The 17,750-nt window shown below is 67.0% G+C and overlaps 4 protein-coding genes across 4 annotated transcripts; 2 read left to right on the forward strand and 2 right to left on the reverse strand.

Moving 5' to 3' along the window:
- Positions 1–1,291: 1,291 nt before the first annotated feature.
- On the reverse strand, positions 1,292–3,919 carry Rab24 (RAB24, member RAS oncogene family). Its single transcript, XM_042667060.1, is given in 9 exon segments — positions 1,292–2,035; positions 2,122–2,162; positions 2,164–2,182; positions 2,310–2,360; positions 2,488–2,587; positions 3,255–3,322; positions 3,397–3,475; positions 3,583–3,651; positions 3,719–3,919. Coding segments are annotated over 9 exon segments (609 nt in total). The 5' UTR covers positions 3,836–3,919; the 3' UTR covers positions 1,292–1,970.
- A 205-nt stretch (positions 3,920–4,124) lies between these two features.
- Prelid1 (PRELI domain containing 1) lies at positions 4,125–7,403 on the forward strand. The gene is made up of 5 exons (XM_042667061.1): positions 4,125–4,378; positions 4,967–5,192; positions 6,615–6,728; positions 6,820–6,898; positions 7,066–7,403. Exons 1-5 carry the CDS (start codon positions 4,287–4,289, stop codon positions 7,209–7,211), a joined length of 657 nt encoding a protein of 218 aa, XP_042522995.1. The 5' UTR covers positions 4,125–4,286; the 3' UTR covers positions 7,212–7,403.
- An 81-nt stretch (positions 7,404–7,484) lies between these two features.
- Mxd3 (MAX dimerization protein 3) lies at positions 7,485–12,277 on the reverse strand. Its single transcript, XM_042667062.1, has 6 exons — positions 12,162–12,277; positions 11,886–11,991; positions 10,987–11,016; positions 10,751–10,865; positions 7,739–7,928; positions 7,485–7,653 (listed from the first exon to the last, which is right to left on the reverse strand). The coding sequence occupies exons 1-6, from the start codon at positions 12,229–12,231 to the stop codon at positions 7,538–7,540; spliced, it is 627 nt and encodes a 208-aa protein (XP_042522996.1). The 5' UTR covers positions 12,232–12,277; the 3' UTR covers positions 7,485–7,537.
- Positions 12,278–14,140: 1,863 nt separating this feature from the next.
- LOC122096534 (proline-rich protein HaeIII subfamily 1-like) lies at positions 14,141–17,743 on the forward strand. Its single transcript, XM_042667117.1, has 3 exons — positions 14,141–14,276; positions 16,561–17,463; positions 17,661–17,743. Exons 1-3 carry the CDS (start codon positions 14,141–14,143, stop codon positions 17,741–17,743), a joined length of 1,122 nt encoding a protein of 373 aa, XP_042523051.1.
- The last annotated feature ends 7 nt before the right edge of the window (positions 17,744–17,750 follow it).

Consider the following 17,750-nt stretch of genomic DNA (forward strand, 5'->3'; position numbering starts at 1 on the left):
GCCCCGCACAGTCCAGGGGTGGGTGGGAGGAAGGATGGGGGGCGGGGTGGCAATGGCTTTTATCAGGGATCACCTTGCCCCCCAGCTCCCCCCTCCAACCTCCACAGGCGGAGGAAGCCCCTCCATGACGTCACGGGAGCACCTCTGCCGCTCATGCAGATTGGGGGGGGGGGGGGTGAGACTTCAGGAAGTGGACAGAGTTTATTTTAATTAGAAACCCACCACTTCAGAAATGTTTCCTTACCAACATGAGTGAAAGTCATCTGTGGTCTTCTCCCCAGCGCTGCCTTCCCTGGACTTTGAGAGCATCGGCCGTGCGGGCCGGGGCTAGGCCTGGTTCGGGAGCGGCCGTCCTGGGAGTGGAGAAGCAGCGCTCGGGCACTAGGGCTCCAGGATGAGCAGAGCAGCTGGCGTCTGGCTGAGGCGCTGCTTGGTGTGTGTGTGTGCGCGTGCGTGTGTGTGCGCGGAAGGCGGTGGGTGCAGCAAGCAGGAGCTCGTGGAAAGAGCAGCATTCTAGGTCTTGGCAAAGCAAGCAAACTGAGAAGAGATCTATATATTTTTAAGAAAGGGGGACAGGGGCGGGAGGCTCAACCAAGATCCATCACAATTTTCCACCCCTGTCCTTACAGATCATCAGCTGGATATGGAACTCCTAGTGAAAAAGAGGGGAGCCCTGTGCTAGGAGTCCCCATAAACATGTACTGTAATTCTTTGTATATAGAAAAAAAAATACTGTAAAGTAAAGTTTAACTTTACTCTTCTGCCCGGTGCCCTGTGGTGTTTTGTGGGGGGGCCCAGGCCCGGCCACTGCTTTGGGTGGAGCAGTTGTGGCACCAGCGGAGCTGAGTGCTGCTAGCAGGCTGGTCACCAGGGGGCCGAGTCCTCTGAGATCCCTCGGGGGCCACGCACCTGGCACCAGGGCCGGGCGGGGCGGGTGGTAAAGAAGGAAGGTCTTTTGAGGAATTTGGTTCTTAAGGAAGTGAAACCAAGAAGTAAGAAGTGAAAGCAAAGCCCTTGACAAGACTAACACAAGGTGTGTGATCCAGGCCAGCCTTGAACTTCTGTGTAGCTCAGGCCGCTCTCCAACCCATAGTCCTCTGGCCTGGCTTCCCCGGTGCTGGGGGTGAGCGCCAGGGCCCCGCCGGGTTTGCACCCTGCTGGCCACACCTCACAGGAACAGGGCTGCGATGCGTCTCCTCGTGCTGGGCAGCCTGGCGCCTTAGACATTGGACATTTTTGCTTAACTCCTTGCGAAAGCATTTGCCCCTGCAATATTCACTTGGAGCATCCATGATTCTGAGCAGGGCTTTATTTAGAGTGAGCAGCTCAGGCTGAAGGGTTTCTGTTGGCTTTTCTTTTTCCCATCGGCCGTGAGCTCCTCCAGCCTGAATTGGAATCTGCCGTGGGCCTGCTTCGGGACCCATCACAGAACCCCTGGGAAGCTCCCATCCCGGCGCCGGGGCCTGGGCCCGGGGGCCGCGGACGCAGCAGTGCTGCCCGGACCCCAGGGCTTAGGCCCAGCGACTGTCCTTGCCATCTCTGGGGGGGTCCCCTCCCCTCCAAAGCACCTGGAAGGAGGGGGGGCGCGGCCCTTGCCCAGGCGCTCACCCACAAAAAAGGAGCTGGAGATGAGGTGGAGATGGGGAGGTGGGTTAGAAGGCCGCGCCGGGGACAGCCCCGAGGCCAGGGGACACCGAGGCCAGGGGACGTGGCTCTCAATGCGCGGGCGCCCGCCGGGCGAGGGGCTGCGGTGAGTCACAGTGCACTGATTTTATTTACAGATCAGAAGCCACTTAAATAGTCTGTGGGCGCAGAGCTCGGCCCCGGGCAGCCCGGGCCGCCCTCCCGCGGGCCAGCGCCGCCGGGGAGACCCGGGGTGGCTCCGGACCTCGGGCCACCCGGGCCGGGCCGGGCGGGCAGCGCCGGCCGCGGGGACGCGCGCCCTCACTCCCCGGCCGCGCACCGGCGACTCAGTGGTGGCAGCAGCTGTAGAAGTAGGGGTTCGCCTTCTGCGCCAGATCCACGCCCTTGTCCTCTGTCAAAGAGAGGGGGGGCAGCTGAGCCACCGTGGGGGGCGCAGAAGCCCGAGAACCGGGGGCGGGCGGGGGGCGGGGAGCGCACCTGTCATCACCTGGAAGCCGGCCACGCTGACGTAATCCTCCGACTTTCTGGAAGAGCTCGTCTGGCAGGAAGAGACTCAGGTTGAGGGCGGGGTGCCGGCGGCGCTGGGGACGCGGGGGGGGGGGGGGGGGGGGGGGGGGGGGGGAGCCCGGCCCGGCCCCGCCCCGCCCCGCCGGGCCCGGGCTCACCCACGCTCTGGCCGGTCTTGCTCGACGTCTCAAAGAGCTGGGCCTTGATGTCTGCGGGGAGAGGTGACTAAGGCTTCCCGCCTGAGAACCGGGTCAGCGCGCACGCGCACGCGCCAGGGCAGCCCCCCCCGACCCCCCCCCCCCCACCCCGTCCCCCCGGGGCCCGAGGCACAGCTACTTTCGGCGTAGTCCTGGACATCGTGGAAGTCCACCCGCCGGCGCCGCCGGTCCTCCTCCAGCAGGTCACTCTTGGTGCCACAGAGGTAGATCTGACAGCCCTGGGGCAGAACGCGGGGGGGGGGGGGGTGATCCGCACACCCCGACACCCCCCCCCCCGGCCCGGCCGTGACCCCGGGGCACCCCCCCGCCCCCGGGACACCCCACCCCGGCCCGGCCGTGCTCCCGATGCACCCCCCCACCCCCGCCGGCCGTGATCCCGGGACACCCCCCCCCCCCGGCCCGGCCGTGATCCCGGGACACCCCCCCCACCCCCCCCGGGACACTCCCCCCACCCCGGCCCGGCCGTGCTCCCGATGCACCCCCCCCGCCCGGCCGTGCCCCCGGGACAACCCCCCCCCCCGCCCGGCCGTGCCCCCGGGACAACCCCCCCCCCCGCCGGCCGGCCGTGCCCCCGGGACAACCCCCCCCCCCCCCGCCGGCCGGCCGTGATCCCGGGGCAACCCCCCCCCCCGCCGGCCGTGATCCCGGGGCACCCCCCCCCGCCGGCCGGCCGTGCTCCCGATGCACCCCCCCCCCCCGCCGGCCGTGATCCCGGGACACCCCCCCCCCGCCGGCCGTGATCCCGGGACACCCCCCCCCCCGCCGGCCGTGATCCCGGGACAACCCCCCCCCCCCCGCCGGCCGTGATCCCGGGGCACCCCCCCCCCCCGCCGGCCGTGATCCCGGGGCACCCCCCCCCGCCCCCCCCCCCCCCCCCCCCGCTACCTCCTCCAGGCTGCGCAGCTCCTTCACCCAGAACTTGGCCCTCTCGAAGCTGCTGCTGTCCGTGAGGTCTGGGCGGGGGCGAGCGGGGGTCAGAGCGCGCCCGGCCCCGGCCGCCCGCGCGCGCCCCCGGCCCCCTCCTCACCGTAGCACACGATGGCCGCCTTGGCGCCCCGGTAGTAGATTCTGCTCATGGCCTCGTAGCGCTCGGAGCCCGCCGTGTCCTGCGGGGCGGGCAGAGCGCGGCTCGGGCCCCGGCCTCGGCCCGCCCCACCCAGGGCTGCTTCCCGGGGCCCCCGCCCCCCGCGGCGGCCGCGGCGGCTCCGCTCACCCAGATGCCCAGCGTCACCGTGCGGTCCCCGACGGACATCACCTTGGCCACGAAGGCGGCGCCGATGGTCTGCAAGGGGAGCGGCGGTGAGCGCGGCGGCGGCGGCGGGCGCCGGCCCCCCGCGCCCGGCACTCACGTTCTGGTACGGCCCCACCAGGAAGCGGTCGTGCACGTAGCGCTCCACCAGGCTGGTCTTGCCCACGTACTCCTTGCCCAGCATCACCACCTTGACGTCCACGCGCTGCCCGCTCATGCTCCCGGGGCCGCCGCCCGCACGCCGGGGTCCCGCGTCGGCCCGGGGCGCCCAGAGCCGCGCACAGCCCCGCCCCGGCCGAGGCCCAGTCGAACCCGGGGCCGGTGGGGCGGCGGCGGGGTCCCGGGCCAGCCCGCTGCGACCCGCAGCACCGCGACGGCCCGGCGGAGGGGGGTGGGGGGGCGGCTGGGGGCGGGGCCCCGGGTCACGTGGCGCGGCGCCGGAAGTGGCGGCCCGCATCGGGCCGCGCCGGAAGTGGTGCGCGGCGGAACACTCCCTCATGGCGGCGGCGGCGGCGGCGGCGGCGGGCACCCCACGGGCGCGGCGCGGGTGGTGACTGAGCGGCGAGCCCGGCGGCCGTGCGCCGAGCCACGGCCCGGCCCTCGCGTGCGCCCCCCGGGCTCCGCACCCCTGATGCTGCGCGGGTGCTGAGCCCGCCCAGGCCGGGACGATGGTGAAGTATTTCCTGGGCCAGAGCGTGCTCCGAAGTTCCTGGGACCAAGTGTTCGCCGCCTTCTGGCAGCGGTACCCGAACCCCTACAGGTGCGCGGCGGGGCCGGGCCGGGGCCGGGGGGCGCGGCGGGGCCGGGCCGGGGCCGGGGGACGCGGCGGGGCCCGCGGGGAGCCACCCCGGCTCGGCCCGGAAGACCCGCTCCCGAGCAGCGTGGGGCTGGGACCGGGCGGGATCGGGGATCGATCTGCGGCGCGGCCGGGAGGCGGGGCCGGGGCCGTCTTCTCCCGGGCTGCGGGCTGATCGCTCGCCCGCCCGCCCGGGTCTGTCTGCTCGGGCTGGTGCGTGAGGGAGAGGCGGTGGCCCGCGAGCTGGGGAGGGATCCGGGCCGGGGCCCCGGGCGCCCTCTAGTGGAGCCACAGGTGATGGGGGCCGAAGTCCTGGGGATGGTCAGGGCGGGGCAGGCGCGGGCCGGAATTTGCCCCCACCCCCCCTCGGGATAGGAGGTTTCAAGGTACTCTTGACCCCGAGACACCTCACAGATCACGCGCCAGGCTGCGGGAAGGCCCAGCCGTGGGACACCCCCCCCCCCCCAACTCCCCGCAAGGGGAACCGGCCACAGGCCGCCTGTCAGCCTCAGGCCTCCTGGGCAAGGATCGCCCTTTCCTCTGCGTGTGCAGCAAACATGTCTTGACGGAAGACATAGTACACCGGGAGGTCACCCCTGACCAGAAGCTTCTGTCCCGGAGACTTCTGACCAAGACCAACAGGATGCCCCGCTGGGCGGAGCGACTGTTTCCTGCCAATGTTGCTCACTCGGTGTACATCCTGGAGGACTCGATTGTGGACCCACAGAATCAGACCATGACCACCTTCACCTGGAACATCAACCACGCCCGGCTGATGGTGAGGCCCCTCCCACCTCCCCCAACACACCCAGCCTTCGGGGGCTGCGGTCGCCCCGGGTCACGGAAATGCCAGGGCAGGGCCTACACGTCCAGCCTGGTTGGCCTTCTCACCACTGGTCCCTTGGATCGCTTGCCAGGTGGAGACTGGGGCGCCTTGTGAGGACCAAACGCAGTGGGTCTCATGCTTGGCCCACGAACACAGGTTGGCCCCGCAGGAGGCGGGCTGAGGGAGGAAAGGGGGCAGTGGTTTGCATCTTGGTCTTCCGGCCTTGCTGAGATGTGCCGGACCCACGCTCCCACCCCTTGTCCTGGTTAGCCGAGCTGGGGTCCTACGTGTATGGTCCCCATGTTAGACCTCCGCCTCCAGAGATTTGGGGGAAAAGATGTTCTTTTCTTGCCTTTTAAAAATGCCTTTGACCAAAGGCTGAGATCTGACGATTGAGGTTCAAAGCCAGCCCATGCAGGAAAGTCCATGAGACTCTCAAGCAGCCAAAACAAAAAAAAAAAGTGGAGCTGTGGCTCAAGTGCATGAGCACCAGCCTTGAGCAAGAAAGCTAAGGGACAGCGCCCAGGCCCTGAGCAGTGGCTCTAGTAGTGGCACCAGAAAATAAACTTTGAACTCAAGCAGTATTAGGAACATTCTCTGTTCCTATGTGAGTTCCTGTGAGCTGTCAGGCGTGTCAGTAACCTTGGGACTCACTTATGCAAAGAGGGAAGTGAGGGTCGGAAGTGTCCTGCGAGGTCTTGTGTGAGCGGCTTGTAAACCACCAAGACAGGAGCTGCATGCAGTGTGCAGTTTGTGTCAAGCAAACTTGGGTCTCCGAGGCGGGGGTACGGGATCACCATGTGCGTTTAGACACGGGGCCTAGAGCAGAAAGCGCAGGACAGCGCCGGAAGACCTGCTGAGCCCAAGAGACCCTGTCCCGGGAAGACCAGCAGCGGGCTGGATGGTCAGATGGTCTTTAATACCCCGTAGAGATACAATACAGGACGCCATAGATTTTTCTTTAATGGACTAGCGTGGTGGCGCCCATCTGTAGGCCCAGCTGCTCAGGAGCCTAGGTGGGAGGGTGGATTGAACACAGGGAATCGGTGCTGGGCTGGTTGATACAGCAAAGGTGGGTTGAGCTGGCCGGGCGCTGGCGGCTCACGCCCAGCTTCTCAGGAGGCTGAGATCTGAGGATCGCGGTTCAAAGCCAGCCCGGGCAGGAAAGTCCGTGAGACTCTGATCTCCCATGAACCACCAGAAAACCAGAAGTGGGGCTGAGGCTCGAGCGCTCGCCTTGAGCTGAAGGGCTGAGGGTCAGCGCCGGGCCCAGAGTTCAAGCCCCGCGGCCCGATGACAACAAAAACAACCGGCCCGGGGCCGGCGGTGGCTGGGCGGGAGAGCCCCAGTGAGCCCAGCCGCTCGCCCGCGCAGGTGGTGGAGGAACGATGTGTTTACTGCGTGAACTCCGACAACAGCAGCTGGACCGAAATCCGCCGGGAGGCCTGGGTCTCCTCCAGCTTGTTCGGCGTCTCCAGAGCCGTCCAGGTGAGCGGCGGGGCCGGGCCGGGGCGGGGCGGCCGGGCCGGGGCTCCGCGGGCCGCCCCCAGCCCCGCCTCCCCTGCGCGTCTTCCGCCAGGAATTCGGTCTTGCCCGGTTCAAAAGCAACGTGACCAAGACCATGAAGGGCTTTGAGTACATCCTGGCCAAGCTGCAAGGTGAGCCGGGGCGGCCCTCCGGGAGGGGCGGGGCCTGAGCCCGGGGCGGCCTCCGGGAGGGGCGGGGCGTGCGGAGGCCCCGCCCTGAGCCCGGGCGGCCTCCGGGAGGGGCGGGGCGGGGCGGGCCCGCTTCCCCCGAAGACGCCTCTGCCCTCCCGCGGCTGCAGGGGAGGCCCCTTCCAGAACGCTCGCGGAGACCGCCAAGGAGGCCAAGGAGAAGGCCCGGGAGACGGCGCTGGCAGCCACGGAGAAAGCCAAGGACCTGGCCAGCAAGGCCGCCAGCAAGCAGCAGCAGCAGCAGCAGTTTGTGTAGCCGCCCCGCCGCCCTCCCCGGCATTCCTCATTAAAGATCAACTTCAGTCGTCTGTCTGTCTGGGTGGTGGGCCGCCCGGCCCCGCGGACGGCGGACTGTGCGCCCCTCGCGGGCCGGCGCCTGCTCCTCCCCCTGTGCCCCTCCCGCAGCTGCCCGCACGTGACAGGCGCTCAATAAATACCTTTGAAGCCACTCGGCCCGGCCCGGCGTCCGTCCGCAGAGCTTTGGTTCGGGCCTCGGGGGCGGCCGGGTCAGGGGTCCGGCCCGCGCGCGCGGGGCGGCGGGGGAGGCTGTGGATGCGGGGCGGGCGGCGGGCGGGGGCCGCGTCAGAGCCAGGCGCCCGCCCTGTGTGAGTAGCTGTGCTCCTGGCCCGCGCTGAAGCCCCGCAGCAGCTCGGCCTCACCCCCGAACACCAGGCTCTCCACGTCCACCTCCAGATCCTCTGCGCAGCACAGGGGGGTCCGGTCAGAAGCCGGCGGGGCTCCCCCTGGGCGCGCCCCCCCTTCCTCCCCGGCTCCAGCACTCACCCTGATCAGAGTCCGAGCGCTCCGAGGAGAGGCCGGAGGAGTCCAGGCTGTCGGCCCGCAGCCGCTCCCGCTCCCGCTCCCCGGGGCCGGCCGGGCCGCGCAGCTGCTCCAGCCGCCGCCGCAGGCTCTGCTGCCGGCTGCGCAGCTGCTCCTTGAGCCGCCGCGCGCGCTGCTCCTGCTCCTCCAGCTTCTGCAGAGCCACAGCGGGCCCTGAGCGGGCGGCCCAGGCCGGCTCCCACCAGCCAGCGATGCCCCGCCTCCACCGACAAGCTCCGCCCACGACGCCCCGCCTCCACCGACAAGCTCCGCCCACGACGCCCCGCCTCCGTACCCACCAGCCAGCCCCGCCCACGACGCCCCGCCTCCACCGACAAGCTCCGCCCATGACGCCCCGCCTCCACCGACAAGCTCCGCCCATGACGCCCCGCCTCCACCGACAAGCTCCGCCCACGACGCCCCGCCTCCGTACCCACCAGCCAGCCCCGCCCACGACGCCCCGCCTCCACCGACAAGCTCCGCCCACGACGCCCCGCCTCCGTACCCACCAGCCAGCTCCACCCACGACGCCCCACCTCCATCAGAAAGCTCCGCCCACGACGCCCCGCCTCCACACCTACCAGCAAGCTCCGCCCACAATGCTCCACCTCTCCACCCACCAGCAAGCTCCACCCACAATGCCCCGCCTCTGCACCCACCAAACTGCCCACAAATGCCCCGCCTCCAGACAAGCTCTGCCCACAATGCTCCGCCTCCACCAGCAAGCTCCGCCCACAATGTCCCACCTCTGCACCCACCAAGCTCCGCCCACAATGCCCGCCTCCACCCCCGCAGCCACCAGCAAAGTGGCCCACACACGCTCCGCCTCCACCCAGCTGCAGAGGCCCCCGTCCAATGCTAGCCCAGTGCGTGTGGGCTTAGGGGGCCACCAGCCCAGAGGTGCCGGTCGCCCTAAGACTGCTTGTTGGCAGGGCCGCGGATCGAACCCAGGGCCTCGCCCAGGCTAGCCAGGCAAGTGCTCTTTCCACTGCGCTACATTGCCAGCGCGCCTTTCTGGAAGAGGAGCTGGGTCAGCAGATTTGTCATATCAAATGACAGTCGTGAGACTTGAACTCGGGGCCTGGGCGCTGTCCCTGAGCTCTGGCTCAAGGCTAACACTCTACCATTTGAGCCACGGCACCACTTCCAGCTCTTTGGTGGTTCACTGGAGAGAGGAGTTTCGTGAACTTTGCTGCCCAGGCTGACTTGAAACCACCATCCTTACATCTCAGCCTCCTGAGTAGCTAAGATTAGAGTAGCATGCGCCCGGCCCAAATATTCCTTAAAGTGTGGGCTGCCTGTTTGAAGTCCCCAGGAGACTACAAACTACACAGGCTACTGGGTTTGGAGTCCTCCCAAAGAACCCTAGGGAGGCCTGAGCCTCCTCAGCAGTCCTCCTCGCCAGCGCTCCTGCTGGAGTTCCAGACCGTCATGGACAGCCCTGAGCTATCCATACAAAAGGCAGGGTGAGCTGCGCACCAGAGGCTCACGCCCGGCATCCTGGCTGCTCAGAGACTGAGGATCACAGTGTGAAGCCAGCCCGCGCGCAGGACCTCCAATGAACCACCAGAAAACTGGAAGTGGAGCTGTGGCTCAAATGGTAGAGCGCTCGCCTTGCGCAAAAAAGGTGCCCAGGCCCTGAGATCAGCACAAATAAAGGGAGGGTAGTAGGCAGGGTGGAGAAGGGTTAAAAGCTACCTAGACAAAAAGAGAAGTGGACACCGAGCCAGAACTCCCTTCATGGCTTTTTCTGTGGTGGATGGGGGGGAGATAGCCCCCCTTCCCCCCAGGGAAGCAGGCTGGCTGGTGTGGGTTAGAGAGAGCCCAGACTTTCACACAAAGGCAGGCTGGAGGGCTCGGCCCGTGTGTGGCTGAATCCTGCCGGGATGCAGAGACCCTGCACACACAGCTGTGTACAGTAAGGATCTGTCTAGGGCCAAGTGCGGACCAAACAGGAAGCGAGGAGCCCGGAGAAGTACATGCCAAGATGGCAGGACTTCAAGGAAGGTCTGATCGCGAGTTCTGCCCTCGGCCAGCCAGCACCCTGAGCCACTCGCCAACCTGAGTTCGCGGCCACAGCGGGGCTGGAAGCGGCCAGGGCAGGCACACCTCCCCGTGGCCCGGGTTCACCCGCTGGATGGCGCCCGGAGCTGTCCGACCCGGCCCTCAGCAGCTGGTGCTCAGAACAGACTTGCTGAGGAAAGAATGCACATCAGGGGGCCGGGCCCTGAACGTGCCCAGGGCTGTGCCGCCTGGCCCTCAGCTCTCCCTCCCAGGCCCGCACAGTCCTGGCGCCTCCTGGGCCTTTACAGCTGCGCGGCCACGCCTGTCCACCAGGGGGCAGCCTTCACCCTGGCAGCAGCAAGGCCCCGGGAGGCCCAGCCCTGCGGGCTCTGACCCCCACCCCTATCCTGATCTCTGCAACTGTCACCCCAGCCTGGAAGAAGCCACGACACCAGCCCCGCGAGAGGCTGTGACATCACAGCCATCCCCACCAGAGGAGGAAAAGCAATCAAGCCGGGCAAGTCACTTGCCCAAGGTCTTGCAGCTGAGATCTAAGAATACTTCCAACAACAGCGCCGTGAGCGCATGCCTGTAATCCACCTCCTTGGAAAGCGAAGGGCTAAGAATCAGGGTTCAAAGCCAAATGGAACCAAAAAAAAAAAAAAAGCGCGGAAGACGTAGCTCCAATGAACCAGCAAAAAGCCAGAAGTGGAGCTCTGGTTCAACTGATAGAGCAAAACAGAGCTCAGGGGCAGCATCCCTGACGGTGCCCCCAGATTGGCACAAAGGTAACAGCCATGCCTATCTGCAAGGCGACCTGGCCAGCGCCCCGACGCATCACTGCTTTCCTTCCCACTTAGGAGGTGTGGAAACTATAAAAGCAAAGCCAAACGTCCCAAGTGGCGCAGCTGGGCCCTGTGGCCCTGCTTCATCGTTCACCCAGGCTTCTCCCCAGACTGCACCCCCACTTACCTGGATGTGCATCCTGGCGCGGCGCAGCAGGCTCAGCGTGGTGAACCGCACACAGTCGGCCCCCAGAGGCATCTGCTGCTTTAGCTGCTCGAGACACTGCTTCAGCTGGGCCCTCCTGTGGGGGGAAGGAGCGTGGAGGGCCGTGCCCATCCCACTGCGCCAGCCCGGGCGGGGAGGGGGCAGCTGAGAGGGAGGAGGCTCCGGGGCGGCAGCTGCCAGAGCCCGGCCGCACTCACCTGCGTTTCTCCAGTTCATTGTGCACAGACCTGCCAATGCCAAGGAGCGTGGGGTGAAAGGGCTGTGGGGGGGGGGGGGAGGGGACCCCACCCTCACCCAGACACCCCTCAAAAGCCTCCCCAAGCCAGAGCAAGGGGGAGCATGCCTGTCATCCTAGCTACTCGGAAAGCTGAGACCAGAGATTCATGGTTCAAAGTCCACGGGAGCAGGAAAGTCCGTGAGACTCTTTATCTCCAAGGAACCACCGAAAAGCTGGACAGGGAGCCGTGGCTCAAGCGGTAGAGCACCAGCCTCGAGTGGAAACGCTCAGGGACAACACCCAGGCCCTGAGTTCAAGCCCCAGGACTGGCACACACCCATGTGCACATGTGTGCATCACACACACACACAAATCCACAGCAGATACCTTCCCCCCAACAGGGACCTTGTGGGGCCTCAAGCACTAAAGGCCCCGGGTAGAGAGGAATCGGAGCCCCCCAACCCAGAGCCAAATGCTGTGAGACACCTGCCCAGGTGATTGTGGGGTCCGGGGGGGGGTCCCCCTGGCAGCCGGGCTTTCTGGACAGAGGCGACAATGAGGCTAAACACAAAATACAACTTTGGATCCGAGGCAGTGGCGGGAAGGGCTTCGAGCTGGAGGGTCACGCCTAAGCCCAGGGTTGAGAGAAAAGCGGGACGGCCGGGGGGAAGGGGGGAAGAGGGGGTCCGACGGGTGGGAGACCCCGGGGGCCCGCGCGGGCGCGCTCACGCTCCCCGGCACCCGCAGACGCGCGCAGAAAGCCGCCTTTGAAGACGCGCCCCAAAGATGCCAACGATCAGAAAGCAGCGAGCAGGTGGGGGGCCCCGCGGACCAAGGAGCGCGCTCAGCCCGGCGCCCGCCCCGCCCGGCCCCGCTCACCGCCCGCCGTCCAGCGCGCCGGGAGCCTGCGGCGGCCGCTTCCTCCTCCCGTGGCCGGGGCCGGGGCTGCGCTGCGGGCACAGGGACGCGTAGCCGTGCTCCGCCTCTGCGGGAGACAGTGCCCGGCCCGGGTCAGGGCCAGCGGATGCCCCTGACACGGCGTGGCCGGGGAAGCACCCTCCCGGCCCGCCCGCCCGCCCGCCCCGAGCCCGCCTCGGACGCCGGGCAGCGCTCCAGTTGGAGCCAAGTCCCGGCCGGGCCCGGCGTCGCCCTCACCTCTCTCGCGGCGCTCCAGGAACTCGGCCGCCTGCAACAGGACCTGGATGCTGCTGGCCACGGGCTCCATGTCGGCGACAGCTGGTGGCGGGAGCCCGGGCGGCGCTGGCCCCGCCGCCGCCACTCCACTTTTGTTACAATGTAACTGACACGGAGCAACACAGACAGGGGCCCGGCCACGCCCCCGGCCACGCCCCGCGCATGACCACGCCCCCGGTCACGCCCCGCGCCTGGCCACGCCCCCGGGCGCGCCGGGGCGCCGCGGCCCACCCCCACCCCGCCAGCCCGCCGGGCCCCGGCCCCCCGCGCCCGCCGGCGCCCGCTCCGGAGGCGGCTTCCCCGGCTGCCGGGGCCTCGTCCCGCCCGCTTCGCCCAGCCACCCCGCCGGTCCCTCGGCATCTCCGGGCCTCCATCCCAGCCCCGCGCGGGTGGGGCGCGCCCCGGAGGGAGGACGGCGTGGATGGGGCCCAGCCGCCCCGGGGAGGCGTCCCGGGCGCCGCCGCTGCACGTGGGCGCCGCGGGGGCGGGGCGTCCCGGAGTCGCTCGCCCATTGGCGGGCTGTCTGCCAGGGCTCGCTGTCGTCATCGTCGGGGCGGGGCCTGGAGGCCGCCGACGCGCGATTGGCCGGTACGCGACCCCGCCCTCCCTCGCCGCTGGTCCTCACGTTCGAGCGGGAAAAGCAGCAGGTTTCAAATTTGAAAACTCGGACGGCGGGGGCTGGATTGAGCGGGGAAGCGGACCTCAGTGCGCAGGCGCGGGGGGCCGAGGACCCCGGGCCCTGGCGTCCGCCCCCGGGGCCCGGCGGGGCTCCGCTCCCTGCGGGTCCTCCGCAGGGGCGGCCCCGGCCCCGTGCAGCCGCTGCACCCCCCCCCCCCCGGCCAGGCCACGCCCCGGAGGGGCCCTCGGGGCTGCGGGCGCCGGGGGTTCGAGTCCCCGGGGCCGTGGATGAGTCACGACGCAGTGGAGGTCCGGGACGCAGCAGCCCCCTAAAATGGCACATCCTGAAAACTGCAGCCCCGTAAGGCCCGAGTGGAGTCCGCGGGACCTTCTAGAACGGGACTCCACCTGGGCCGTGCGCCCGCCCCCCGGGGCGGGGGGGGGGTTCCTCGCCCGAGCCTGCGGGCTGCCACCTCCCGATCGGGCAGCGGGGCAGGGTGTCCCGGTGGAGGGGGCCGGTGGAAGGTGTCCCGGTGGAGGGGGCCGGGTGGAGGGAGCAGGTGGAAGGTGGGCCGGTGGAAGGTGTCCTGGTGGAGGGGGCCGGGTGGAGGGAGCAGGTGGAAGGTGTCCCGGTGGAGGGGGTCCCGGTGGAGGGGGCCGGGTGGAGGGGGTCCTGGTGGAGGGTGTCCCGGTGGAGGGGGCCGGGTGGAGGGGGTCCTGGTGGAGGGTGTCCCGGTGGAGGGGGCCGGGTGGAGGGTGTCCCGCTGGAGGGGGCCCGGCCGGCCGGCGCCCACGGGCAAGGCGCTGCGGTACCACCCGGCCAGGGCAAGGCCCAGGCGAGCAAGGATCGGAAACGACCGGGCCAGTCTGTAAAGCATGGCTTTGGAATGTTGTCCCAATTACCCCTGTGCTGCTTGAGCTGCACTTGTACCTGGCCGTGAACCTGGTGGAGGATTAGCATATGGCATTATTCTTTTTCCTTTTTTTGGCAGTCCGGAGGCTTGAACTCATCTGGCCTCTTTGTGCTCAAAGCGGGCGCTCTGCCCCCTGAGCCAACAGAGCCACTTCCAGTTTTCTGGTGGTTTATTGGAAATGAATCTCGAGGACTTTCCTGCCCAGGCTGGCTTTGAACTGCGATCCTCAGATCTCAGCCTCCTGAGTAGCTAGGATTACAGGTGTGAGCCACCAGCACCCGGCTTGATGAGCCTATTCTTGACAGTCCAGATATTGAACCAATCTAGGTGATCACAGACAGATAAACAGGTAAAGAAGACCTGAGGCAGGTAAGGTGGCTCATGCCTGTAATCCCAGCTGTTTGGGAGATGGAAATATGGAGGACTGTGATTTTAGGACAGCCAGGAGAAAAAGTTAATGAGACCCTCATCACTGTTAATGAGCTGCTCATCAGCCATTACCTGAGGACGACTCCTCTGCCTGTCGCTGGATCTTACCAGCTTGGTACAAAAACCTTGAGCCAGCAGTCCACATGGGTTCATCTCTTCCATTCTCGTCCTTTGCTACACTCTGAGCATGTGCACCTCCCAGGGGTAAGCTAGACCAGGGCAGGGTGGCCGACCGCTCCTACTCATGGCTGCCATGGCCCCAGGGTCTGCCAGGAGGCCGATCTGTCCCTGCCTGGGAGTGGAGACTCAGCTTAGGGACAAACGGCAGGCAGGCAGCCCCAGCCACTGCGTTGGTTTGCTGTATTGGTTCCTTTGGTGGTACTGGTGGCCTTCCACACAGAAAGCCCTCTGTTGACCTTGAAACCTCCAACCATAAACCATGTGCCTTCTCAAGAGGCTGAGATCTGAGGACCGTGGTTCAAAGCCAGGCTGGGCAGGAACCTCCCTTTGAGACTCTTATCTCCAACCACTAGAAAACCTGGGGCCCTGGGTTCAATTCCTCAGCACCACATAAGCAAAAAGAAAAAAAAAGCCGGAAGTGGTGCTGTGGCTCAAGTGGTAGAGCGCTAGCCTTGAGCTGAAGAGCTGAGGGACAGCACCCAAGCCCAGAGTTCAAGCCCCACGACTGACAAAAAAACAAAAACAAACTTCCAGCCACAAACCAAGCAGTCATGGTTGAGTCCCTCAGAGGTGTTCCTAGGGCACTACCCAAAGGGCTCCAAAGGCCCCAGGAAAATCAGAATCTCCTGGCTCAGGGATACCTGCTCCTGAATAAATCATTTCCATTTTATTACCCAGGCATGGCGCTTGTCATTTCTCCAGCATCATCGGAGACATGAAGAGTATTTGGGGTTCAAGGTTATTTTATAGCTTTCAATCCGTGGCAATCTCAAAATTACTTTGTCTCAAATGGCTTTACCCTGGTCCAGAACATCCTCCCAGAGGACGCCGCTAGGTGGCGCTCGCAAGCTTCTGCCATGGCTGGGCTCTACATGCCACACAGGGCCTTTGCACACATGAATGGCACCTGCATGGGCTTGTGCGATTTCCCCGGCTCCTGTCAACGTTAGACAGCAACATGTCCACAGCCAAGGAGCTCCAAGATACCCAGGGCTCGCCAGACACTGGGAAGCAGCGAGGAAAACACAAGGGGCCTGGCCCTGCCAACTTCATTTCAGATATCTAGCTGCCCAGTGAAAAATAAATTAAAAAATGCTGGGCGCCGATGGCTCACAAGTGGCACTGTGGCTCAAGTGGTAGAGCGCTCCTTGTGAGCTGAAGAGCAGAGGGACAGGCCCAGGCCCAGAGTTCAAGCCTCGAGACTGACAAAAAAGAAAAATTCTAAGATGGGCACTGGTGGCTCACGCCTGGAATTCTAACAACTCAGGAGGCTGAGATTGGAGGATCCCAGTTTGAAGCCAGCCAGGGCAAAATAGTCCTCATGACACTTGTTTTCAATAAACTACTCAAAAACCAGAAGTGGTGCTGTGGCTCAAGTGGTAGAGCACTTGTCTTGAGCACAAAGAAGCTCAGGGACAGTGCCCAGGTCCTGAGTTCAAACCCCAGGATTGGCAAAAAGTTCGGACAAATAGGGATTTACACACATACACACACACACACAGCCCAGCTGTCAGCAGTCTAGGGCTGGGTGGGAACCTAGGCCCATCATTAAGGACCTGGTCTAAGGCTGGTCCACGTGCCCCTGGGGTCATGAAGCTTCTGCCTCATCCAGCAGGAGGGTAGGTGGACAAACAAGAGCTTCCTCACACCCTGAGGCCTCAGCAGGCCCACCACCACCCCCAGCCTCCAGCCACCAAACCATCCTTAGAACTGGGTGCTTGGGGCAGGGAGACGGCTGAAAACAGCCCCAGTTGACCCCGCAGACAGGAGTCCCACATGACAAAAACAAAGTTTTGAGAACTCTTAGGAAAAGCAATCGTCACGAAGGACTTGGCAGCCTTCAAATGTAGACTGTACATCATTTGACATCGTTAGAAAAGCAAAATGCTGTGGCGCTGGTGGCTCACGCCTGTCATCCTAACTATTCAGGAGGCTGAGATCTGAGGATCACGGTTAAGCCAGCCTGGGCAGGGAAGTCTGTGAGACTCCTATCTCCAATAAACCACCAGAAAAACCGGAAGTGGCGCTGTGGCCCAAGTGGCAGAGCGCTCGCCTTGAGCAGAAGAGCTGAGGGACAGCGCCCAGGCCCAGAGTTCAAGACCCCACGACAGACCAAAAGAAAAAGAAAACACAGGCGGGAGCACCTGAGCTAGGCGTGGAGGGTGCGGCTCAGGGATGCGGCCGCGGGGGCGGGGACCGCTGCCCACCCTGCTGGGCAGAGAAGCCCCACGGGGCCCACAGCCGAGCCCCGGCTGGGGAGGGCGCCGGCGGCCACGGTCTCGGGTTCCCGGATTTCAGCGGAGGCCAGGCTCCGGCGGGCGAGGCAGGTGGGGGTCAGGGCCAGGCTCCTGCACGTCCACCCGGACACGTGTGGACGCCCCACCGCAAGAAGGCCGACGGCAGGTCCCAAGGGCTCGCGGGGAAGCCCCCGCCGGGCCCACCCCGGCAGAGGCCCGCGGGAGGGCGCCTGGCGGGACGCAGCCGGGATCAGGGCTGGGCTGGGGGCCAGCGGCCCCGCGGGATGGAGCCCCGGCCCCCGGGTGGAGCCCCGGCCCCGCGGGGTGGAGCCCCGGCCCCCGGGATGGAGCCCCGGCCCCCGGGATGGAGCCCCGGCCCCGCGGGATGGAGCCCGGGCCCCGCGGGATGGAGCCCCGGCCCCCGGGATGGAGCCCCGGCCGCGGGGTGGAGCCCCGGCCCCCGGGATGGAGCCCCGGCCCCCGGGATGGAGCCCCGGCCCCCGGGATGGAGCCCCGGCCCCGCGGGATGGAGCCCCGGCCCCCGGGATGGAGCCCGGATGGAGCCCGGGCCCCGTGGGATGGAGCCCCGGCCCCCGGGATGGAGCCCCGGCCGCGGGGTGGAGCCCCGGCCCCGCAGGATGGAGCCCCGGCCCCCGGGATGGAGCCCCGGCCCCCGGGATGGAGCCCCGGCCCCGCGGGATGGAGCCCCGGCCCCGCGGGATGGAGCCCCGGCCCCGCGGGATGGAGCCCCGGCCCCCGGGATGGAGCCCGGATGGAGCCCCGGCCCCCGGGATGGAGCCCGGATGGAGCCCGGGCCCCGCGGGGAGCGGCCGAGTTACCGGAAAGAAAAGGCGGCCCCGCAGGGCGGCGCCGGGGAGGGCGGACGTCGCTTTATTGAGCCATCGGTCCACGCGGGGGGGGGGGGGGGGGGGGGGAGGAACCCCGGATCCGCACGGCCCCCAGCATCGCTCCCCCCCCCCCCCGCCCCGCACGGCCCCCCGCCCCCCCCCCCGCACGGCTCCCCCCCCCCCCCGCCCCGCACCCCCCCCTCCCGCCCCGCGTCCGGGGCCGCCCCCCTGCAGTCCGGGGGGCCGGTTCCGGGGGTTCTCCAGTGCTCAGCCGCCACCTGCGGGCCGCGGCCCTGGGCCGGGCACCCACGTCCTGAGATGCCG

This window comes from Dipodomys spectabilis, unplaced genomic scaffold, assembly GCF_019054845.1.
Source record: "Dipodomys spectabilis isolate Male_0828 unplaced genomic scaffold, ASM1905484v1 ptg000375l, whole genome shotgun sequence".
Taxonomy (NCBI): domain Eukaryota; kingdom Metazoa; phylum Chordata; class Mammalia; order Rodentia; family Heteromyidae; genus Dipodomys; species Dipodomys spectabilis.